Raw genomic sequence first — 25,647 nt, 5'->3', positions numbered from 1 at the left:
CATTCACCAACAGTCCTGGCTCACCAGGGAGGTCCCAGATGATTGGAAGTTGGCAAATGTCATGCTGATTCACAAAAAGGGCTGCAAAGAGGGTCCAGGAAACTACAGGCATGTCATCCTGATCTTGGTGCCTGGTGAGGTTATGGAGTAGATCACACAACACCTACAGGATGGACAAGGTATCAGACCCAGCCAGCATGAGTTTAGGAAGGCAAGTCCTGTCTGACCAACCTGATCTCCTTTTATGATCAGGTGACGCACCTGGTGGATGAGGGAAAGGCTGTGGATGTGGTCTATCTGGACTTCAGTAAAGCCTTTGACACCGTCTCCCACAACATTCTCCTGAAAAAGCTGGCAGCCCACGGCTTGGACAGGGAGACTCTCTGCTGGGTTAGGAAATGGCTGATGGCCAGACCCAGAGAGTGGTGGTGAACGGGGCTGCATCCAGTTGGTGGCCGGTCACTAGTGGTGTCCCCCAGGGATCAGTGTTGGGCCCAGTTCTGTTTAATATCTTTATTATGATCTGGATGAGGGGATTAAGTGTACCATTAGCGAATTTGCAGATGACACCAAGTTGAGGGGAGTGTGGATCAGCTGGAAGGCAGGAAGGCTCTTCAGAGGGATGTGGACAAGCTGCAGAGATGATCTGATTCCAACAGAATGAGGTTCAGCAAGGCCAAGTGCCGGGTCCTCCACTTTGGCCACAACAACCCCATGCAGTGCTACAGGTTGGGGGCAGAGTGGCTGAGGAGCAGCCAGGCAGAAAGGGACCTGGGAGTGTGGATTGGCAGAAAGTGGAATGTGAACCAGCAGTGTGCCCAGGTGGCCAAGAAGGCCAATGACATCCTGGCCTGGATCAGGAACAGTGTGGCCAGCAGGCCCAGGGAAGTGATTCTTCCCCTGGACTCAGCGCTAGTGAAGCCACACCTGGAGTACTGTGTGCAGTTCTGGGCCCCTCAGTTCAGGAAGGATATTGAGGTGCTGGAGCAGGTCCAGAGAAGAGCAATGTGGCTGGTGAAGGGACTGGAGCACAGGCCCTGTGAGGAGTGGCTGAAGGAGTTGGGGTTGTTCAGCCTGGAGAAGAGGAGGGTCAGGGGAGACCTCATCACTCTCTACAACCACCTGGAAGGAGGTTGTAGCCAGGTGGGCATCGGTCTCTTCTCCCAGGCAACCAGCAGTAGGAAAAGAGGGTACAGTCTTCAGCCCTGCCAGGGGAGGTTTATGTTGGATATTAGGAAGAAATTTTTTACAGAGAGAGTAATCAGACATTGGAATGGGCTGCCCAGGGAGGCGGTGGAGTCACCATCCCTGGAGGTCTAAAGATGAGACTGGATGTGGCACATAGTGCCATGATCTAGTAACCACAGCAGTGTTGGTTGAAGGGTTGGACTTGATGATCTCGGATGTCTTTTCCAACCCAGCTGATTCTATGATTCTATGATTTTGATTTTTTTTGGTTTTACACTCTTTAATTACTTGTCATTGCTTACAATTGTAATAGCATATGCAGCACCAAAAGAAGGGATACTCTGCTTTGCTAAATTTTTAAAAGATAAAAAATCAGCTAATACCCAATAGAGTTTACATTATAGACAGAAAAGAAAAAAAAAAAAGGATTGGAAAAGGAAATGAGCATAAAGTAGGCAAACTTCATATAAACAATACAATTTCCTATGCTTCATGCTTGTGAGATTGTTTTCTGATTTTGCAAGAGATAATTTTTCTTAAAGCAAATGGAAACTTTAAAAAGAACTGTAAAACAAAAGCATAATAACTATCTTATTTTCTGGTCCTTTTTCTAAACTAGACATTTCAAATTTGTTTTGTGAGATGGCAAGTATTTTAAAGGCAGACTGTTCTTTCTGATGGACAAAGTACTTCTGAAAACCTTCCATCTTCAAATTCCCTTTAAAAGCTTGATGAAAGAAAAAAATGCTGACATTTGGTTTTTTCCAAGACATTTTTTTCATCTTGTGTCATAACAAGAACTCTGGGATACATATAGTTTTTCTTCACAGTTTTGTGTTCAGCATAATTCCAGAATGTTGAAACAAAAACAAGAATAACAACAACAACAACAATAATAACAATAGATTAATGAATAAGCAACTATTTCTAAGAAACAAATATTTATTTTTTTTTTTTAATTTCACAGCAACACCCAACATGGTTTGTTCCTGTATGTGGAAAGTATATACCCTTTACCAGCCTCCCAGATCCAAAACCGAAATTAATGTATATGTTAGCATGACTGAAATGAGAACACTGACATCTATAAACATAAAGTATGTCACCCAACTTGAGCCTCAAACTAGATTACTCATTTCAGTAATAATTTGTTTAAAAAGTTCTTCTTTTATTACTGGACTGAAGCAAATTCAAGTAAGATTATGCTTCTCAAGGGAAAAGAAGTATTTGCTGAAACAAATGTACAACTTATCTGAGTATGCTGTAAAATCTGAAAATGTTTGTCCTCTGAGTCATATTAGCACAGTCCACAGATTTCCACAGTTCCTTCTCTAGCGCATGTATCACCTGCATACATGAGACTAATACCTGTTTTGTGATCCACTTAAGCTTTTCATTACTAGATTTTAGCTGCTCCTAAATTTGGCTGTGATGGTCCTATCTCTTATTAGACAATTTCAAGCCCTCTTTACTAACTCTGATTAACCTGAAGACTTTAACATGTCCTTATGACTTCAGATTTTGATTTTAAGCTTCATTTTTTTGACCTTTATGAGTCTCTGTGGTCTAGTTCTCCTACATCATAATAATTTATGGTTTTCTATATTCAGTGAAAATGCCTTCAGTCCTAACTCTCTGGTCACCCATTTTCATGTATTAAGTGCACTTCAGCAAGAGATGCATCTTTAAAATATCATCATGGTTTTCTCTCTTTGAAATATTTATATGGATCAAAAGATTTATCATTATTATTTTATAAAACTCTAGGTTGGAAATAATAGCAGGGAACTCAGTATACTAAGTCTTGATAAAAAATCCTGAAGTGTCTTGGCTAATATCTGCTATAAGACAGATAAAGCCAAGAAACCAACTGATGAGAAACATTCCAAAATTAAAACACAGGCAGTAGCCACCTGCTGTGATATTACAGCCTAGGAGCAATATTATCAAACCAAAAGGAAGAAAAACTGTTCATTAAAAATTGTGTGGTATAAATTATTAGGTGGACACAGACGATAGCCATTATTATGGTAAATGCTGCAAAACGAGGACACCCAAATAGATTAGGATTGGCTATACTGCAGTTTCACAGCCTGGTTGCAGACTGGAAAACAGAAGAGGCAGGTTCTCCTAGGAAATTAAATCTGGTCCCCTAATACTGCTGGCAAACATGCTGTAAGACTGCCTTTCTTAAGCTGTATAAAAACAGTTGCTGTTGTTTTTCTCCCACGATTCCCTATTGAAAAACGGTTCTAAAACCAAAGAATCGGCATAGTTGAAAGGGGTCCCAAGACAGCATTTAGTCCACTTTGCACCTCTGATGCATCAAAAATTTCTTTTCATTTCAAGATGAAATGAAGCCTAACATAGTTACTATCTTCTTGAATAATATGTTTGCCAGTCCTCTGTCCTCTAACTGTTTTTCTTTTCCACTTCAGAGGCCACAGCCGAAGAGTGCCTATGGCAACTCATGCTGTTCAAACGTTGTGAAAGTTTTACAAAGTTCAACCTCACTGAAGAAGGAAAACAAGAAACCTGGAGAGTCTCTTTATAGTTTAAAGCTATCATCTAACAGTTGAAAGAGAGAACTGGGCATTTTAAGTCTCTGACACTATTTTCAGCTATGCCCTTAATTCACTTGGTAAATGTTTGGCTTATAACATGTTTTACTCCAGACAAAATAAACAGTAGAAAAGGTAGATTACTTTCACTGTAACTCTTCCTGAGATTATTTAACTTCCAAAGTACTCAGAGATAGTCAGAATATAAGGTTTTTTTAAATAAATTAAATTCATTAAATATCTTGCACAACCCAAGCTGAGTATCACTACAACCAGTAAAGAATGGAAAATAGTTGTAATAAGACACATTAATTTCTCCTTTATTCACTATGGTAAAAATTCATAATTCTGTTTTGAAAGATACATACCTACAACAATAAAAAAAATTGGTTGAAGTACACAAACATTTGATAAATAAAAAAGTTTCATATGCATGCTCCTCATTAATAGGATTTTATTAATATAAATATTTAATCCATTCAATAATTACAAGAAGGCATAAAAATATTTCCAATTGCTCTTTCTTACATTAATGAAATAAACTCTTAGAAGCAATGAAGTACTTTCTTTTCCAGGTACACTTAGCGACAAGGTCTTGCTATGGCTGCAAAACCTCTGAGTCAAGACAGACAACTCAAAAGTTCAAATTCACTGAAACTTAAACAGAACAGAGACTTTATACCCAAATCCTTTGTCTTGAAGAACACCAGGGTTTACAGAGGATTTCTATCCTGGATGGCTTTCCATTGGTGCCTAAGTTTTAGCAACACAGCTGTGTACTCCAAAGCTAAGGGCTTTTTTTGAAACCATCAACATAGTAGTTTTCTAATTAATAAGGAATCTTCAAAACATTTCCATAGCTGAACTGGTAACTATTCTGTGACACAGCAAGGAATGTGCTAAAACTGTAAACAAATTACAAGCCCCAATAACACTGATCTCAAATCAGTTACAAAATAGGAAATTTTTGCACTTAAGGTTTTCCTACTTTCCTCATGGAGCTTTCCAAGAAAATTAGAGCTACTTATTTTCCATTTCAGACCATGGGAAGATGCTGTGCAAAACAAAATACCGCTTTCTTTCAAAACATTATTTTGAGATAAAGAGGGACGAGACAGAAAACCTTCATATTGTGCTGTTTTCTGTCCTTGTCAGGAAGGTTTAACAATAGTTCTAGACCATATGTCTGCTTTTTGTGTACCAGTAGGGGGAGACAAATATTTTGGAAAACTGGATATAATTCTAAGTTATTAGGTTAATTCTTAAAGTTCAGCTGAAACAAAAAACCAAACCTGTTGGATGTTTTCAATCTACTGAAAATGAAATTCTATCACTAGAATAAATTTTAAAAAGAGAACAAATCCTGGGAAAATGCACAAAAAGAAAAAGGTAATAAATTATCCTTTCTTTTGTATTTAATTACTGCCTGTCTAACAAATAGACCACAGATGATGACAACCTCAGAATTAAGCCTACTCTCTGAAACTAAGGCATGTAAAAATTGGTTTTATATGTGGAAAAAAAGTACTGTTCTTCTGCCTCTTTAATATCCTGAAACAAAACTGAGTACAGTTTCTCAGTGTGCAGCGTTAAGCCTGGCCACTGAACATAAAAAGTCTCATTTTTCCTTTGAGCTGTGCTTATTCTTGTTCACTGGTGAGACTAGCAGCACCATCTGTCATTCACCAGTAGAATTTTTCTTCCACAGTTTTGGCCACTTCATATTTCCACCTAGGTTATGCTTTCTGAATAAATATCCCCTTCAGTGACAATCCGGAACTAGCTTTCAAATTATCATGGAAGAGCACCCCAAGGTTCATCTTTTGACATGAACCTACACTTGCTAAGACTTTGCTTCAGCTTCTAACACTGAGGTTATCTTCCCAGCATGCTGGAGTGAACGTCACCCCTCTCTCTACATGTCTCTACTGTTTGTCTCGCTTCACCCATATACTACTATGCATCATCCCATTCACCTTCAAGAAAACAATGTCCCATTTTGATGTTCCCATCGCTCAAAACCTACTACCTATATTTGTTCAGATATAAGAAAAACCACCTACAAGATTTCCCATATGTTTTTCTTAATAAATTGGGTATCCATAAAGCACATCCATTTATTAAAATCATTCTACTGTAGCTTAAAAGCCTGACAGCTCCAGGTGGCCGCTGTGCTGATTACTATTGGTATCTAATCTAACCTTAACATTTCTCCAGTGCTTCCGTGTATTCACTGATTGGCTTCTTATGTATTTAGATGTGCAACCTATCTTTTTCTCTGCTGTACAGAACCTGACACGATGGAGTCCCGGGCTCATAGCTAGAGTTCCTATGTACTCTGGTCATAGAAATAAAACCCACCATTAACCCAAAAGGACACATCTGCACTAACCTTGCCTCAGGAAAGTAATTTTCTAGATGACACTGTGAAAAAGCTGAATTATATATATTTTTGATTGATAAATTGTGTGTATTTCAGCACATCCAAGAAACACAGAGACAAAAATAGTCTGGTGACTACTTAGGGGTAGAGCTTATAGACATACACAGATGTTTTATCACTAATGCCCTATGAACATAGGGCATTAGTGATAGGACAAGAGGAAATGGCTTCAAATTGTGCCAGATGAGGTTTAGATTTGACATTAGGAAAAATTCCTTCACTGAAAGGGTTGTCAAAGCACTGGAACAGGCTGTCCAGGGAAGTGGTGGAGTCACCATCCTTGGAGGTATTTAAAATACACGTAGATGTGGCACTTGGGGACACAGTTTAATGGTGGACTTGGCAGAGCCGGGTTAATGGTTGGACTTGATGATCTCAGAGGTCTTTTCCAACTTAAATGATTTTATAATTCTATGGCATAGAGACATCCATGGCATATGGTCATAGGTATGTGCTGATGGGAAAACTGAAAATTACTCACCACGTTGCAGCCAGGGCAGTCAAGACCATTTTCACATGTCCTACGCCGTGCCTGGATCCCTCCTCCACACTGAGCAGTGCAGCGCTCCCATGGACCCCAGCTTGTCCAAAATACATGAGGGGGGCACAACAAATGTTCATTGCAGTACCTGTGAGAAGAGACAAACAAGGAGGCAAAGAATCTATTTAGTGTCAATACAAGACCTCCCTGAAAAGCCTCTCATTTGCATAATTCAGATAGATATTCGTACAAGGAAGTATTCTCTACAAAGGGCCTCTCGCTATTCATCAAGCACTGAACTAACAGTTGTCACACTGCACAGAGTGTTTAAACATTTGAGGGTTTGTATTTTTTTCAGGCTGCAATTGCGTGGGTGAAGCATTTGTTTGCTTTATTCAGTGACTATACAATCCATGCAATGTAACCATGCTATTGTACTGCAAGCACGTAAGCAAGATTGAAAACTACTTTATTAAAACCAGTTGTGGCTATACATCTGGGGCAGTCAAACATTTAGGCAGGCAGTCTTTTATCAGTTTCCAGCTAAGAATTGATTAGGATCCATCTCTCTCATCTTCAGAGAGCTAAACTTGCTTTTTGCTTTCCACAGTGTCTCTGCTTTTATGGGCAAAATAGATTGATTCTAGGCATAAAGAACTGTACTGTTTTCTTAATGTTATTACTTTATCTTTTAAAAGGTGTTTTTAGCTATTCTAATCCTTGAAGGATTTCCCAGTAAGCTACAAACTGATTGAGGGGCCTAGTAGGTTCTTGAGGGAGGAAGGAATATTTTAATACTGAGCTGTCATTATTGTAACAAGACATTCAGACATGTGGGAAGGTCTCAACTTTTAGTGAGCTTTTTCATTTTTCGTAAAAACCAAAGATTCCTGATTTTTCGAGCGTGCCATCCAAAAACTCTAGCCACAGCATATGCTGCTTTTTAAGGAACCTCTACACAGGTCTAAAGGATTTGGGCCACCAGCAAGTGTGATGGGGGGGGTCTCTAAGAGACCAAGCTCTTACTTCAGATGAAACAAAGTCACAGCAGATAGAAGACAGACAATCCTGAAGATATGTTCTAATATTTTATGGATGAGTCTGGGTAGCTCTTGCTATAACTACTGACTGTTCTGAACAAATAAATCAATCTGTTACAGTATTTCCTCTGTTTTTACACCAGCCATCCAAAATCCAATGTCTTCTTTTCCTTCTTACAAGTTTCCATCACTTTGCACTCTCCTGCAATGAAAACTGACTCTAATACTCCAGTTATTCATTTCTACAAAAAGAGAAATGACAGCATGAACAGTTGTCATTTATCGCATATGCTGGAGCCTATGATTTAAACTTTGTCTGAGCAACTCCATCAAAATTTAAAGGTGGGAGTGGGGAAAATAGGGGAGTGACAGTTTTTTGTTTCTGTATAGCTAAGAAAATTATTAACAGCTTGTGCTGACCTTTCCTCAGCAACCTGAGGAAAAAACTCCCCAACCCTCAATATTTATGAATCTGGTGTCTCAGAATTCTTCGGTGCGTGATTTGGGTAAATGCTTTTCAGCAGTAGCTTATACATAAACTACCTTTTTTTCCCCTTCTGCATTGTTCATTATTTGCAGTTCACAGTTCACATTATCCCATCATTAAATAAGTATAGGAATGTTCTGCACCTGGATATTCTTTCCCTAAAACTCCAAGAACTGAACACATCCTTTGTCACATGCAGTCATTTATGTGAATGTTTGTGACAGTTTGTCTCTGGGAGCATTTGTTGAGAATATGTACTCATGTAACATCAGCATTTATTTAGTCAAATTAGTACATATTTTCCATAATTGCATTAGTTCTTAATGAAGATGTGCTATGTTAATTTGGGACACACACACAGCAGGGCAAAGTAAGTCTGCCATAAAGCTGAGAATTACTGATGTTCAGCTATGCAAAAGGTAAAATCAAGGAACTCATCTTGCCTTAAAATATAGGTATGTACAGTGTAGCTGTCTAAAAATGAAGTAGTCATCTATACTTGAGCAACAGATCATGGAAAGAAACAGCCCTGCTAAAAATATTATTTATGTCACCCTATGTCTAATGTAGGTCATATAAATACATCCCTCAGTGTACAGATTTCTTTTCATTGACTATAAATGCTGCATGGGAAATGGACATCTAAGCTCCCATTACAGACAATGGAAATTTGGTCAATACAAACTATGATGATTAGAATGATTAATTTGAAGAAATTTAGAAATATACAGCAGGACACAAATTACTGTTCTCCACAGCCTATATTGACTAGATTTCTACAGACCATAGTGAAAGGTCAGACAGCTCATGCATGTATAAGCACTCACATTTATGAACACCTGAAGTTAGGTGTGACAGACCTTGCTTAGATGAGAGATGCCACAATGCAGTGCCTCTTTTAGTGCCTATGTGCCCTACCACCCACTCTCTCATTTAAGCAGGACACAGAAAAGAAACCTAATAACTGACACAGTAAGCACTTCAAAGCCCTGGCAATTTTGTTAACCAAGACTATTCGAAGATGCAGATGAAAAAAACGCTAAAATCTCTAAGCAAACTACTTCAGTTTAGGAAACAATTTTTTAAAAAAGCCAACACCAGAAGTGTCAATTTTTCCTTTTCTTCACGAAAACAAAAAACAAAACCCAACACAGCGTACAAGTAGAATCTAATTTTCATTTCAGCCAGCCAGCCAGCCTCTGAAAACATCAGGTATGTTTTCACAGCTAGAGACATCCCTGCAATTGATCTTTGAGAGCTGTGCTACAGCATGGGTCTTTGAGCCAAGTTTCATTATATCTGTTCTTGGCTGCATTTCAAGTCACTCAGCAACCCCTTTTTGCTCTTTCTTCCCCTCTTAATTTTGTTCTCAGGATCCACTGGGCTAACATTTTACAGTAATTCAACAAAACATGCAAGAAACTTGAATCTGTGAAACCAGTGCCCTCTCCCCTAACTTAACTGCAATGAGGTCAGAAGGGAGAACAGCCTAGAGAAATGTGGGTTTTTTATTATGACCCTTCATGTTTTCCCTTGTAGTGAACCCAAGTTCAAATGCCTTAATAAAGGAATTGTCATACTGGGGGAAGGGAGAACATCCTATGTCCAGTTTTCTGCACAGCTACTAGTTCCTACAGTAAATTTTACACCAGGTGACTTCAGTACAACTGGCATTACTATTCTTGTTCCTATAAAAATCTCAACCTTTAGTAAAACATCAATTTATGCAATTTATGTCAGTGTTGCCATGCAGCCCTGAGTACTACAGGCACGACAGTTACAAATGTGTCCTTTTTATTCCACAGAGAGATGTTATTTAAACAAATACTTCTTTATTTTGAGTTATATTATACTACCATGTATTTAAGAAAAAAAAACTAGCCTTCCCATTCCTATGAAACATACTGTTACGTGGTGGGTAGTTGTGATTACCAGCTGGTGGCTTACTGGGAAGCACAGACTATACTGAGGCTGATGGGAATGTCAGATTTCTTTAGGCAGACACATGACACACACATGCCCTATGGGACTGAAATTTTTGAATTGGCAGAAATACCTACCCAGGAGACTGTGGATGGTGGCAGGAGCTGGGACATGTGGTCCCAGGGACTTTAGTGGAAGAGGAGGGAGCAGAGAAAGCAAGGAGGACTGGAGCTCCCACTTCCTAGCAGACAAGACGTCCACGGGACTGCAAGCAATCCTAAGGCCTTGTGGTGCTTGATATGCTCTGCTGAAGGGAACTGGGCTTGTTCACACTGCTCAGAAACAAGCAGTGCTACAGAGAGCAGGCATTTGACTCTCAGCAGTTCCTCTTTCTCATGGAAACAAGCTCAAAAGCTGAATGTCTGTTGAGGATTGTGTACAAAAAAAGAAACGTGACAACATCTACTGTTTCTAACCTTCTTATACACCCCAAAATACCCAGGGCTTTCAGAGGTTTACTCCTCATCTGCAGCCAATTTATTTTTCTAATTGCCATTTTTTTTTTCTTTCTATTCTTTCCTGTGTAAGAAAAGATAAATACTCCCACTGAAAGCAATTTTAATGTCCTCCATGTCTGCACAGATAGGAGGGAGACCAGTGGACTTAATGAGGTCATATCTACAGCATCTTCCACAGAAAGGACAAACATTCTCACTTCATGATAATGTCAAGACAAGATACTACAGACTCTGTATACAAAGATCTAGAGAGTTTTCCAGCAGCTTCAGTGAATATTTCTCATACAGGAAAAATCAGAAATTTTTAAGCCCCTAAGGATTTCATCAGGATGTCTTCCATCTGGAGTCTTGACTTCAAAATTATTATCTGATTAGCAAATTTTCTTACAATGTTATTTTTACTCCCTCTCCATATTCTGTCTAAATGCACATCAGCTGCACTTTAAACCTATTTTTACAAGGGAAATTTGCATTGTAACATGAGTATTTGCTGCTATCTCTCAGCTGCTTTCCACCCCCCACACACCCCTTTAGCAGCAGATCATGCAACAGCTTAACCTATCTTCAACACTTTAAATTGGTAAATATTGCCATTGATTTCAAGAGAATGACCAGCAAGCACAGAACTGCCCGATAGATTAGCCATGATAGGATCATGGCTTTCATGCGGTAGAACAAACATAACCTAAACAAACACTTAGCTCTTAACACATGAGCAAATACTTTAAAGATGAATATATGCATTCACATCTGCAGGTGAATTTACCTCAGATACACACTGCCTTTTCTGTGTTTGCTTTCTAAGGAGTTATGCACTGGATTTCTACTGAAATCACTGTTTGCTGAAAAGCTGTTTTAAGGTTTGGCATGATGTTGGCTGTGGAAACTGAATCCTACCTTTATACCCCTGAACATGTGAACGTGATTAAAGTATGTGTGTTTATAAAGACAAATGCACACAATGTGTAAACCAACTAATTTAAATTTTTACTAAGACTGCACGTATTTTCATTTGACACATGAGCTGGGTCATTAAGAAAGTAAAATGCTAGGATATTTAGAAGAATCGATTGATTTAAACGAGAAAATCTGAGAAGTTGTTTTTTGCACTTTGAATACAAAAACAGTAAATGTTTCTTAGGATTTACTGCACATGTAATATTTGTTCAGCCTGCCTAAATGTACTGGGCTCAATTCTCAAAGGAACTGTTTCCATTTGGTGCAGATGTAACTCCAATAGGAGTGAAATGGTCAATTAGGACTATTGCAAATACTGGTACTCCATTGCCCTCCCAGCTAAAAACTCACTACAAGCTGTAAGAGCCATGAGGACACTCATAAAGCCCTAATGGCCCCAATCAGCTTCACCTGAACCCCTGTCCACACCCACGGGCCAACAAGCTCTATTCAACCTGATCCTAACCACAGCTTCTGCCTTAGCTTCCTACCCGGACCTCTCTCATTGCCATGATATCACCTATGATACAGGCTCTTGGTTGGATCTGGTCACAATCTCCAGGCTTGCCCTGCTCCCCTGCTGGGGGTGGTGGGCTGGGCCCTGGCTGGCCAGTTTCCCAGGACTCTCTGCTTTTTACAGCTCTGAAAAGATTTGTTCAAGTACTTGGCTTAACACTGACAAAAATCCTGGCAAACAACTGATGCCTCATTCCTCTAGCTGTTTTACAAATTATTTGACAGAATTCCCTAACTTATCACACCCTCTGGAAAAAAAACCCTACTTAAAATGTTATAAAAGTATCAGGACATAACAGAGATGACAAACAAAACTAGGATAGAGGGAGGAAGGTCAGTTGTGAGCAAGCTGTGAGCAAGCTGTGAGAGAGAGGAAGGTGCAGGGACAGTGACAGTGAACAATGTTTCAAGGAGATAGGAAAGAGTGACAGAAGAGCTGAGAGAAACAGGCATCCTGCAGTAAACTCACAGGCACATACATCCCAGATTGCTGCTGAACTAGACAAAGAAAGAAAGGACAAATAACCCACAGGCTATGAAAGCAAAGCAACATAAGCCTATTGTTCCTTCAGAATTGTTATATACCAAAATTCATTCCTTATTAGCTGCCATTATTTCAACTCATCATAAGTACTACTTTCCATTTTGTAACTGCTTTTACAGTGCACCCATTGTCTTAACACTCAACATATTCTGCTATAATTAAGAAAATATTTCCCACAGTATTCTTTATTTCTCTGAAACTTCTTGTTGGACTTTTATTCCATGTGAAACTAAAATGAACAATGACTACTAACATCTACAGTCCATCACCAAAAAGTCTATCTAAGCTAAACTACTTTTTTCTATATTTAGTCTCGTTGTGTCCTGCCCTGGACTGACCTCTCAGTCCAAGAAAATCAATAACTGTTATTCATGCTGGGACAGAGCTAAGTAACAGCAGATAGAGTCTACTTTGGTGGTGATGGCTTTTTGGTTGGGCAACCTATTTTCAGAAAGTAATTTACAAAATAACAAAATGCTCTCCACTGTGATGAAATGACAAATATTCATGGCCCTAAAAAAGCAAGGAATGTTTATGTGTTCTGCAAGACTGATCCTTTAAGAGTTAGAAAGACTGGTGATCCATCAATGCATAAATGTGTGATGCAACGATGCAATTCCTTCAATGAATCTCTTAATCTGAAGAAATGCCAGAGTTGATGTTCAATTAAATGCCTCACTGAAACTCATCACAAAGATTACTGAACTTTGTTTTCATCCAACAGCAATATAGGATACTACATCATCCATACAGAAACATTGAAGTAAGCTCTAAGTGCATATTGAGAGGAATTGTATCCACATACATCTCTTAGAACTGATAACTACAGGACTCCACATTCTTACACCAATAGCAGTCTTCTGCTATCTAGCCTTCTGGTATGCCTCTAGAAACAACATAATGCACACAAGAGTTGCAGTTTATCTTTATATATTCTAGCTCGATTTAAAGAAATATTTAATTCCTATTAAAACTGCGAACACAAAAATTAAGAGACGTTAGGGTGGATGTAAAATGGAATGAAAGGCCTGAACTTGACATTCGGAGCTAGTGACAAAATACTTAGTCTGGTGCCAAAGCAGTACATGATGAAATCAAAATCTGAGCTGACTTTATATGCTCAGGGGTTAATATATATACAAACAATTAAAAAAAAGCCCAAGCATGAAACCTTACTAAAAGATATTTGACTTCATATTTATTGAACAGAAAACAAAGCCCTTGAAACTTCCTTTCATGCTATAGAAATGCTTAATTCATCTATGACAGAAAAAAATGAACTCGAAGCATCAGTAACATAGTGCTGTGACCTTATTATATTTTGCTCTGAATTCTTGTCTTGAGGCTGGGCAAGTTACAATTCAAACACAGTGCAATCAATTTTCAAGGAGAATCAATTTTCAGGGTCTCAGGGGACAACAGCACGTTGCTTCAGCAGAAGCAACTGGCACTACCAGGAGCTCTCAGGTGGCTCAGAAGGGATGAAGCTAAGTGAAAAATGAAAGATCTGCTGCAGACCCACAGCCTTGTTAATGGGAATACTGCTAACAGACAGCAGCGAAGTTAAAGAGAGTGAAAGGAAGGGGAAGAGAAAACCAAGGCAAGTAAAAGAGAAAATGTCTTATGGAATACAACCAAGCAGAAGAAATTAAAACAGACAATAGAAGAAAGATAACTCACCTCTCCTCACGATTCTGTCCCACACAGACGCGTCCTCCATGGCGCGGGGTTGGATTGCTGCAGGAACGCTGACGAACTTGAAAGCCTATTCCACAAGTGGTACTACAAGGTGACCAAGATGTCCATGGTGTCCAGCCTCCATTTCTGGTAGAATAAAAAGCTCAGGCTCTGTCATCTGTTATACATAGCGAATGGCTGATTAGGTGTGATTGACAGCAGAATCTGGCCTATTAATATATCTGTAGAAGTCATTAATAGCGCATTGTGTTCCATTTCTTCAAGAATACTGAACAAAAATAAAGGTATTCTGATCATTCCATATTCTATGCTTTGTAATTAGCAACTGCTAAAATTACCCTGTCATACAAGAAGTACAAAGTTATGAAGCTATTTAGTTGCTTTTGGTCACTTTATTCTGGGTAAACTTCATATGCAAATTCTCGTATCAAAGTTCTGAAGATAATTTTTAATTATATACTGTTTTCAGGAAGATTAAAGTGTCAAATTTTGCTACCCCTTCTGAAAGTAAAGTGATTAAAGCCTGGAGGAAAAGGAGGCCCAGAGGACCGCATATTGCTCTCTACAACTAACTACCTGAAAGGAGGCTGTAATAAGGTGGGGGTTGGTCTCTTCTCCAGTGTAAGAAGTGACAGAATGAGAGGAAATGGCCTCATGCTGTGCCAGGGGAGATTTAGATTGGATATCAGGAAAAATTCCTTCACAAATAGGGTTGTCAAGCATTGAAGTGGTGGAAGAAAAGTGGTGGAGTTACCATCCTTGGCGCTATTTAAAAGACATGTAGATGTGGTGCTTAGGGACATGGTTTAGTTGTGGACTTGGCAGTGCTTATTAATGGTTGGACTCAATCCTGAGGGTCTTTTCCAGCCTAAATGATTCTATGATTCTAAAGGAAAAAGAGTATTAATTAAGTGTCAAAATGCATTAGTTCTCAATTTCAACAGGATACTCTGATAAGACGTCAATACCTTTTTTGTAATATAACAAAAAAGCTAACAGGATTCACATGCTGTACCTTGTATTTGGGAACTTTGAGAAAGGATGCTCCTGTTCCTCCCTAATATACCATAGAAAAAAATAATTATTCTAATTAAGTTAAAAACTTTTAAACCATAAATGATAGAACCTGAAATTGTGTTGTATACCTGGAACAGTTGGCAATCTCCATGGTTGGTCCTTCACACAGCCAACCTCCACACTGAGGAGCAGGACTGTCACACACACGTGTCCTGCAGACGCAGGAGCCAACACTGGCACCGTCAGTGTGGGTGCAAGGTTTCCACTGTGACCATGTTCCAAAATGTCCATCCACTGTCAGATTCCTCATCTAGAAACAAACACAACAGAAAAGCTTACCTGAGGCTGACAGTTCCTTCATAAAACCTCTTTATTTTGCAGTGCATGAAGGTTCAGCCTTCAGACATCAACAATAAAAGCCTCCTCTGGAGAGGTATAACTTCCAGACAGCAAGCTCCCATTTTAATTTCTGCAGCTGCATAATTTCCATGACTTCTGACCGATATGAGCCACTGGATGTCAACACTATAGCAATAACAGTAATCACAACTAACTGTTACCTTTCACATTCATGCTTGCCTACAGGGAGTCAATGCAAACTATAGTTTCAGTTTCTCCATTGTCTTCTGATAACTGTGTTCCCTACTTTCTAAAATTTTCCTGTGAAAATGGAACCTGGATACTGACTGTAAAACCCAAATCTAGATCAAAAGGAAGAGTCAGCAGAGGATAAGGAAAAAATGAGAACACTATGAGGATGGTGAAGCACTGGAACATATTTCCCAGAGAAGCTGTGGATACTCCGTCCCTGGAAGTGTTCAAGGCCAGGCTGGATGGGGCTTTGAGCAACTCAGTCTAGTGGAAGATGTCCTTGACCTGGGCAGGGGGATTGGAACTAGATGATCTTTAAGTTCCCTTCCAATGAAAAGATTCTGTGATTCTATGATACTGTGATAGTCCAGCATAACAAAACTGGATCAATCAAACTCAAATCTCCATCATGAGTGTCTCTTTTTGACAACAGTTTTTTGAGGCATATAGTACCATTTCATAAAAGTGAAATGTGGTTTTAAATGACAGATGCTAAGCATCAGATGTAATTATATGTATAAATCCTATAAACATCTGCAAAAAGCAGCACCTAACCCTACATGATGAGACAGTTTGTCCCTGTAGAATTCAATTCTCAACACCTTTGGCTGGAAGAGTCACAACATTCTTATCTTGACTGGAATGTTTCCACCAAGCAGTCATAACACACTTAATAAGAAATCTTTACTGTCTAGCTGAAACAAAATGAGATAATGGAAAGTGCAGCAGCCTCCATGGCTACTGGAATTTCTAAAGAAAATGGGGAGGGACAACAGCTCTCAACAAAAACAGACTTTCATATTATCCTTTTAGCATCTTGACAAATCTGTGATCCTAAATGGAAATGATGGCCACTTTTTCACTTAAATGCTATGGGATTTGTCTTTTGATTGCCAGATTTTAACTTTCAGTCAAGACAACAGTACTAACAAGTGCAGGTTAAATAGCATTTAAAGTGACTCGTAGTTGAAAATAAATATGTATCAGTTGTAGTCACGCATATTTCATCAAATGTGTATGAACATACCAATATAATATTTGCTTATATATTGAAATAGGAATTGCAGTTGTAGATTGTCATAACTGATCTGAAATGGTGTCACCCTTTGCTATTTTGAGTACTGTTTCTTTTTAACAGTGGTAAGAAAAGTATATTTCACAAATAATTTGAAGATACAAGAGATTCGATTACAGCACAAGACATGCTTTCTCTGACACACTGGCTGTTGGTTGATTCATTCAGCTGTGGTAAAGATTCCATAATTTCACTATTAATTACCTTTCTCACAATTTTATTTTTCACAGATATAGCTTGTCCATGGAACAGCTACATGCATACTCTGTAATCTATAACTGACATAACCACCATTCATAATTTCAAAATTCTGCTGACAGGTGCTTATTGAAAATAATTCATCCACCTTTGCTCATGCAGATTATGCTCTGTTGGTTTTCATAAGACAACAGGAAATACTTACTTCTTGTTAAATGGCAAGTAAACCCATTCTCTCTTACACTTCTAGTCTAACAAATATACATAATTCATAAACTAACAATTGTATGTCTCCAATCTAATTAGCATCAGAGATGTGAAAATGCCTTTATGGTTTTCTATTTCTGTGCTGGACTAAAACATCTTTATTGTTGCACCTACAATTATAAACTAAAGCTACAGTTGTCTATGGTTACCATAATTTATATTAAGTGGCAGGGAAAGTATACATAAAACATAGCTGAAAGCTTGAGCTTAGAAAGATAAACTGGTGGCATATTTCTCTCTCTTCATTTTTTTTTCCCCTGTTCCTGAAAAGATCATCCCACTGTGGTCTCCACTGTTCCCCAAGATTCACCTGCTCTGCCTCTCCGTGAATATTTCCCTTTCGGAAGTGTTATCAAACAATTTCATCATATGACTACAGGAAAGCAAAATGTAGTGATGAGGGACCTTTTTAGCCCTTGCCAGAATCCATGTCCATTAACCTTTCACAATCTGACACACCTCAAGGGCAAAATTACAATCAATCAGACAATATGGCTGTATTATCCTGGCACAGCTACATTCTGCTTTCTCTCTTAAACACCCTGTCTTTGTCACCCTTTCCCTTCTGTAGATATCTCTAGACCTTTCTTTCTTTCTAATGTCCTCCAAATATCAATCTTTGCCTTGAGTCCTTCTGCACGCACCTTGTCTTCCTGGTTTGTACTCAGAGTAAAGGTCACATCTTCAGTGACTCAGTTCTTAAATCTGTCACGAGATCTCTGCTTTGAGATTACTTTGTGTAGAATGTAGTGAATCTGGAGTACCTACTGAAGCTGTTAATGAATTCAAGTAAGATCCCATACTACACTCTTTCTCTGAGCACAACCATAAAAATAAACCCATTTCATGTTGCACACTTATGTTACAAAAAATAAAACCAAACCAAACCAAAAAAACCCCAAATATTTTTTAAAATAATTTTTATTTTCCTTGTAAAAGCTCTTTGATAATGTCAGTGTATCTTTAAGTGACAGATTGCAAGTCCCACTGGAAAATATTTCAGAAAAACAATTAACCTTCATTACCATCAAAAATATTGGATGAATAATAGGGATAACCGACCAACTGAAAGAAGCTTAAAGTAGATATATGTGCCATAGAATTAATTACTATCTATATTTATATATTTATAAATTTATATCTATATTTATATTTATGCCAACCGAAACAATAACCTAAAATCAAATTGAGAATTAAAATCAAAGCAAGATAACCAAAAGAACCATATCTTTCACAATTGATTTTCAAAGTTCAGAGTGATGGTAACACAGATGCTCAGCTACCTCTCCTAGTCCCATCCCTGCTCTACCATGACATGCCAATAAACATTCAGCCATATGAATAATGCCCTAGGAAGAAATTTCTCAAAGGCAACTGATCACACTTTTTATTCTGGGCTAAACTAGTGTATAAACAGACCTCTCTGCCATCCAAGTTTAGAAGAAACTGGTCATGCATTAATCTAAAAAAGTTTCTATAATGTTAAAGAGATGAATGTAATTTTATTAACAATTAAGATATTGGAAACAATCAGCACCAGAAGAGGGAGGGTAAAAGGTTTCAAATAGCCCTTTATGTTCTGCCTGCAACAATATCTTAAATATATGTGGCCCATATTAAGGATGCACAAAATTAAATTCGTTACATCTTGGTTTATATATCCTGTGAACACAGCACATAAAAATGCCATAAAAACAAATATTTGAAAGCCTCTCTAAGCAAAATTGTAATTGATTTCAGTTTGCCAGAATACAGTGTTATTTTAAAGGAAAGTTTCTGTAAAATTTTCAAATTTGTTCAATAATGTGTTACTTGGTGTTTAGGGGTTTAAGGCAGTAATGGAGTAAAAGTACACTTTTCAATTTAGATAGATAATTGAAAAATCTTCCTTATATTAGGCAATCTCAATCTGCTTAACTACAAAATTTCTTTGAAGGTTCACTAAACCTTTGCATCTCTGATTGGCCGTATAAGTCTCACAGCTATGGATGAATTTCTGAGCAAGCCTTAGGTGCTCCCCTGCTTTGACTAGTCTGCCATATCCTAGGCAACTGTCATATAATAGGTACTAAATAATTGTTTTTCCAGTTGAACGAAACAGAATTGAATTATGCTTTCTAAATATTCATACTTCCCCCTCCACCCCAACTTGGCCTTGTGTTTTATATCTATGAAAGAAAATAAGGGCTAATACCGCAATTCGAAGACCGAGCACAGCAGGCAGGCTGTTCATGCAAGTATCAACCTACACAAGCATTTCAGCAAGCCTTCCACATAAAGCAACTAAGCCACCAGTAAAACCCCCACCCACAAAACCACTTTTAGCCTGTGGAATTACCACATACTCTACATACTTGGAAATTAATATAATGCGCAGTGCATTTAGTTACTTGTCAATCAGGGAGTCAAGGACTGCACTGGTGACTGAATCCAGACTTTCTGTGAGACAATGACTATGTCTATATTAGCAAGTGGTATGTACACACACCGCAAATCTTGAAAATAAAACCTGATGTTGAAGATTTGACACATACACCATATGTATTTTTTGGGTTTTACTTTGGACTTGCTTTAGCCATAAATGAAATGCCTAGTAGTAGTTGGAGCATTTTTGCTTTAGTTTATTTCATCTGAAAGTAGTGTGGCTTGTGTGCTTCAAGACTGCTTTGTGATGTGAATCAATGAGTAGTATATGGGGAAAATTGTAGTATTTGCCCCAAATTTGTGCCTAATTTCAGCCCAAATGCTAATGCAGATGAATTCAACACAAACCTTTTTTATTAGGCCTCTGTGTGAGAGCATGGACGTAAAGGACAGGACAAGACATAAATATTTTTTAAAAGTTTTAAAAATTGAGAAAAAAATGTTTAAAAATTGCTGTTTAATGTCAAACACAGAACACAGGAGCAAGTTCTCAAGGACCTCAGAATCAGTGTAGTGATTTCTATCTATGAGGCTGCTGCAACACATGTAGAGATCACAAATCAAAACTGGAAGAACTTGATATCAATTCTGCACACCTCTAGTTCACTAAACAAAGCCTAGCTTAAGAGAGCTGGATAACCACATGAAGAGTAGAACATGAATGTCATAATGAGTATAAATTCATAGATGTGTGTGCTCCAGCGATGAGTGGGGACAAGTTCAAGAAGTCCTTACTAGTAATGAAAGCAGAATTGAGTTGGAAAGACTCCCTCTTCCTGGGCAGAAGGACAAAGCAGCAAGAGTCTTAAAAAAAAAAAAAAGAGCTCAGTAGCACATGGAAGATTCTTCTTAACACCTTTTTGTGAGCTTTGGAGTGAGGGAATGGAATGAATATTAAAATGTCACCAGAACCACACTAAAAATGAGAGATGCAAATCAACTTTGTTGTTTTTATTACTATATCAAATTTATTTGAAATAATTTTTAAACAGAAGTGTCAAGTGCAGATATTAAATATATTATAATTATCACCTCGGTCATTGATGTGGGTGAGACTTAACTCATACAATTCACCCTTCCAATTCATGGACTTTTAAAGTTATTTGGCTTTTTATATTAGCAACAATGATCCTAAAAGAAAAGATCATACCACTAGTGACTAAATTTTTTCATAGTATATAATGGAGAAAAATCCTGCAGAGAAAAATGTGTCAGTATCTCTAATCTTAGAAAACATTTGCTTTCAAGGTGGGGACACAGATATTACAGATAAAACCCAACCACCCTTCGAAAGTATTCTAAATAATTTTATCATATAAGTAATTTGATATGAAATAGAAAAGTAACAAAATATTCTGCTAAAATCTGATAGGAAAACCTAAGAAAAATGGTATCAAATACAGTTTTCTGAGCTTGAAAAATCTATGCCAGCTTGTTTTTATGAAATTTGCATGGAATCAAAGGTTTTAAGACATAAATGAATGTATTTGGACTTACTGGACACACGGTAATGCTTTGCTCCCATTGACTCATACTCAGACTTTCTTCCAGTGTTGTGCATTTCTTCATCACCATGTCCCAGCCACAATAGGGGTCTTGGGATCCAATGCATGCACTGTAAATGAAAACCAATCAGATAACTCAGACATTTATCTTCATTTGTACTGACCAAAGATCTCTAAATATCTATGTAGCACTTCTTCATATTTCATAGGCAGAAAGTGAAATTGTGGTATGGCAGATGAAATGACCAAACAGAAGAAAAATTAATTTGAATACCTACACAAAGCCAGGATTTCTTTAAATGCTTTCTTTTCTGTATGCATGCATGGTATGTTGTCAAGAATGATTATTGTACTTATTTACTAAAGAATTACAGAATTTCATAAAAAGTGCATGTTGTCTACTTCAAGCAAAGATTTCAGGAGTTATAGTTCTTAGTCTTTTCTATCAGTTTCAGAATTACATATATCTTATTTGGCAGAAATCAGAGGACAATGTCTACTCTTTGAAAATTAATTAGGAAACCTTCTGATCTATTTTCTGCACTGGTATAAATCTGTGGAAATAAACTCAAAGGGGAACTGGTGGCTGCCATCACATCCCTTACACATCCCGTGCTGCTCTTAACATTCCCTGTTAGTGGCACATGAGGAGGGGAAAAAAAGGGTTAGAGAGAAGGATGGCAGTCTAGTTTCATACAGACTCTGAAAGACCCACCGTGCAAAACTAGAAGTTCATTTCTCTACTAAATAGCAGGTTTCTCTTGCTACTGACAGGTCGAACATTAACAGTCCAGCCAATACGTCTGCAGCTTCACAGTTAAAGATGCATAAGAAAGGAGGTGGAAATCCCATTATAGTGAAGCACAACATAATTTGTGTTTTTTGACCACGGTATGATCTACTCAACACCTGGTCAACTGACACCTGAAGGGATGCACCTTTCTCAGAGGGAAAAAGGAGTTCTAGTACAGGAGCTAGCGGGGCTTGTTGACAGAGCTTTGAACTAGCTTGGAAGGGAGAAGGGACAAAGCCAGGCTCGCCAGTGATCAGTGATGGGACTGTGTGCCAAAACTTGAGGAAACGAACACTCATGGGATCACCCAGTCTGCCTCAAGAGGTGTTGGCTACAATGTACCACCCCTGAAATGTTTCTACACCAATGCACCCTGCATGAGGAACAAACAAGAGGAGCTTGAAGCTTTGGTCCAGTCCCAAAGATTTGACATCACTGGCATAACCCAGTGGCATGAAACCTGTGACTGGAATGCCCTATTGGACAGTTACAAGCTCTTCAGGAGAGACAGGCAGGGTAGAAGAGGCAGAGGAGTGGCATTGTATGTAATAGAAGGGTTAGAATGTATGGAGCTCACAGCTGGCACTGGCACAGTTGAGAACCTCTGGGTAAGAATCAAGGGACAAACAAATAATGTGGGTGTCATCATGGGAGACTGCTATATAGACCTCCCAGCCAGGATGATGATGCTGACAAATTATTCTTTGAGGAGCTACGGGACACTTCCAAGTCAACTGCCCTTGTCCTTAACGGGGGACTTCAACTTGCCAGACATTAAGTGGGAGTGTCACACAGCTGGTACAACCTGAGCCAGAAAATTCCTAAAAAGCCGGGATGACAACCTTATGGAACAGGCCCTAAGGGACCCGACTAGGAGAGATGCCCTCCTTGATCTGCTGCTTGTCAACAGTGCAGATCTCATGAGCAAAGTGGAGATTGGTGTCCATCTTGACCATAGTGACCATGAAGAGATTGAGTCTAAAATCTCTGTTGACAGGAGGAAAAGTGCCAGCAAAACCTCAACTCTGGACATGAGGAGAGAAGACCTTGGGCTGTTCAGGGAATTAGTACGTAAGGTCCCCTGGGGAAAATGTTTTTGCAGGTGGTGGGGTCCATCAGTGCTGGTCACTCTTCAAACATCACCTCCTAAGGGCACAGGAGCAGCAATTCCCAAATGTCAGAAGTCAAGCAGGTGAGGCAGAAAGTTGGCTTGGCTGAACAGGGATCTTGTCTTGGAAATAAGGCAAAAAAGGGAGGTGTATACCCAGATGAATCAAGGTTAGGTGATATGAGAAGAATTCAGAGATGCTGCCTGCCTCTGTAGGAAGAAAAGTCATGTGGCCAAAGCTTAGCTGGAGTTGAAGTTGGACAGAAATGTGAGGGACAATAAAAAGACTTTTTCAAATGTATTAATGTTGATAGGCAGTAAAGAAATAAAATATCATCAGCTCATTATAGGATGAGGATTGTCACCTCACAAACAGGGACAGAGACAAGGCAGAGGTGCTTAATGCTTTCTTTGCCTCTGTGTTCCACATGGATGATGGATCAAGGGGCATCTTCTCAGAGAAGCTGAGAGAGCTGGGATTGTTTAGCCAGAAGAGAAGGCTCAGAGAGGATCTCATCAATATATACAAAACCCTGAAGTGAGGGTACAAAGAAGGGGATCCATGGTCTTTTCAGTGGTGCCAAGTGACAGGACCAGAGACAATGAATACAAATGAAACACAGGAGGTTTCAACTGAACATCAGGAGACACACTGTTATGGTGAGGGTGACTGAGCACTGGCACAGGTTGCCCAGAGAGGCTCTAGAGTATCCTTCCTTGGAGATACTCAGAAGCCACCCAGACATGGCCCTGGACAACTGACTCTGAGTGGCCCTGCTTGAGCAAGAGGTTGGACCAGATGACCACCACAGACCCCTGCCAATCTCAAATGTTCTATGATTCTGTCCTCAGAAATTTAGGTGCTTTATTCCTATTTCTATTTATCTATGGCATTCCTCATGTAGTTCCATGTTAACATCTGACCAAACACAGACTTACTAATTCCCTAGTAGGCTATTCCATAATACCATCATAGAGGATTCTTATAAATTTCAAAGAAATTGTTTCTACAGTAGACTTGGCAACATGGATTGCCAGTACTATGTAGGAGCATAGCTCCCATCTGCAAAATGGGCAAAATGTAAGAGACATAATAATCAAAACTCCACGAGTACCCCTAATTAGGCTGCCAGTTCAAATATAAAGCTTTTGGTTTAGGAGATTCAGTGTTCAGGAGAGAGTTCCACTGATGTCTCTTGCAGCTGTGAGTACTTAGCATTTTTGTAACTCAGGCTGCATGTTTCCATTTAATTATCTAGAAAGTGAGGAGGAACATTAATGCAAATTGTGGAAAGTTTAAAGTCTCTTGGTCTTACAATGTTTGCAAGATATGACGTCCAGTGTTCTCCTTCAGAATACCTCTGATAAAGCATGTGTTTTATCAGAAAAGAATACAAAATTAAATTAAAGGCTGACATAATGCAAAACTGGCAACATTAGACGTGTTAATGTTGAAGTGAAAACTTCTGCCTCGAAGATGATCTCACCTTTCTAACTTCAAAGTGTTCATATCTATAAATGCAGTTATACTTTAGAAACTTTTTATTAGAAACAAAAATATTTTAAGGTCAGTATCCTTTCACTTAGAACTGTACTCCCTCTTTTGTGGGAATAAGCTGATCCTTCTCCCACTCTGGTCTTAAGACCCCATTTCCTCTTTTGATTTTGCTTCCACTTTACCTTCCACTCAAGCAAATCAAAATGGCTTGCACTTTTCATTACAAGTCACTGAGAAGTTATAAATAAAGAGCTAAAAACATATTTTGACTGTTCTTTTTACTTTCTAGTATCAAAACAGGTCCTAGTGTCATGGAAGAAATAAAAGTTCTTGTACTGCTAGGACAAAGCATGTTTAATCACTTTGTGGACACTGAACATGGTCATTTCAGTAGAAGACCAGCTTTGGAGAGCACTGCAACAAAATAAAATGAGGTGAATCTTTTCAGAATTTAGTTAAGAAAGTCCACTGAAAAATGGATGTTTTGTCTGTTCATCCCAGTAGGCACCAACCCACATCTGTAAGTATTCACATGAGTTGTCCCAGCACTGCTAAGACTGGCAATTTTGAGCAGGAGGGAAATTCAGGAATAAAAGTGAATCAGTTCATTCTAAGACTCTTGATGCCACTTACCCTATCGAGTCAGCATTCTCTACAAAAACATTCAACAGCTTTTGGCTTCTACTGATTGATTCTAATTTTTCTTTATGTTGTCACTTCACATTTTTTACCAAACATAAATGTTGGGTAGTTGAGTATCTCTCCTGCAAGGCATTCATTTGGCTGTGATGATTTAGTATGCCTACTGACAGTGA

At 38.6% G+C, this 25,647-nt stretch overlaps 1 protein-coding gene across 9 annotated transcripts in view; it reads right to left on the bottom strand.

Annotated features, from left to right (window-relative positions):
- The window catches only part of SEMA5A (semaphorin 5A), a 325,120-nt gene that overhangs the window by 65,642 nt on the left and 233,831 nt on the right, over positions 1-25,647 (bottom strand). For all 9 annotated transcript variants that reach the window (XM_051798972.1, XM_051798980.1, XM_051798971.1 and 6 more), the window contains 4 exons: positions 21,426-21,543; positions 15,502-15,683; positions 14,339-14,482; positions 6,674-6,821 (listed from right to left, as the gene is read on the bottom strand). In XM_051798972.1, the coding sequence (XP_051654932.1) occupies positions 6,674-6,821; positions 14,339-14,482; positions 15,502-15,683; positions 21,426-21,543 (592 nt within the window). The remainder of the gene's footprint in view (positions 1-6,673; positions 6,822-14,338; positions 14,483-15,501; positions 15,684-21,425; positions 21,544-25,647) is intronic.

Source organism: Manacus candei, unplaced genomic scaffold (assembly GCF_025592945.1).
Source record: "Manacus candei isolate 608988 ecotype Guabito, Panama unplaced genomic scaffold, ASM2559294v1 h1tg000049l, whole genome shotgun sequence".
In the NCBI taxonomy this organism is placed as follows: domain Eukaryota; kingdom Metazoa; phylum Chordata; class Aves; order Passeriformes; family Pipridae; genus Manacus; species Manacus candei.
The sequence above is the reverse complement of the archived record's forward strand: the minus strand, read 5'-3'. Positions and strand labels throughout refer to the sequence as shown.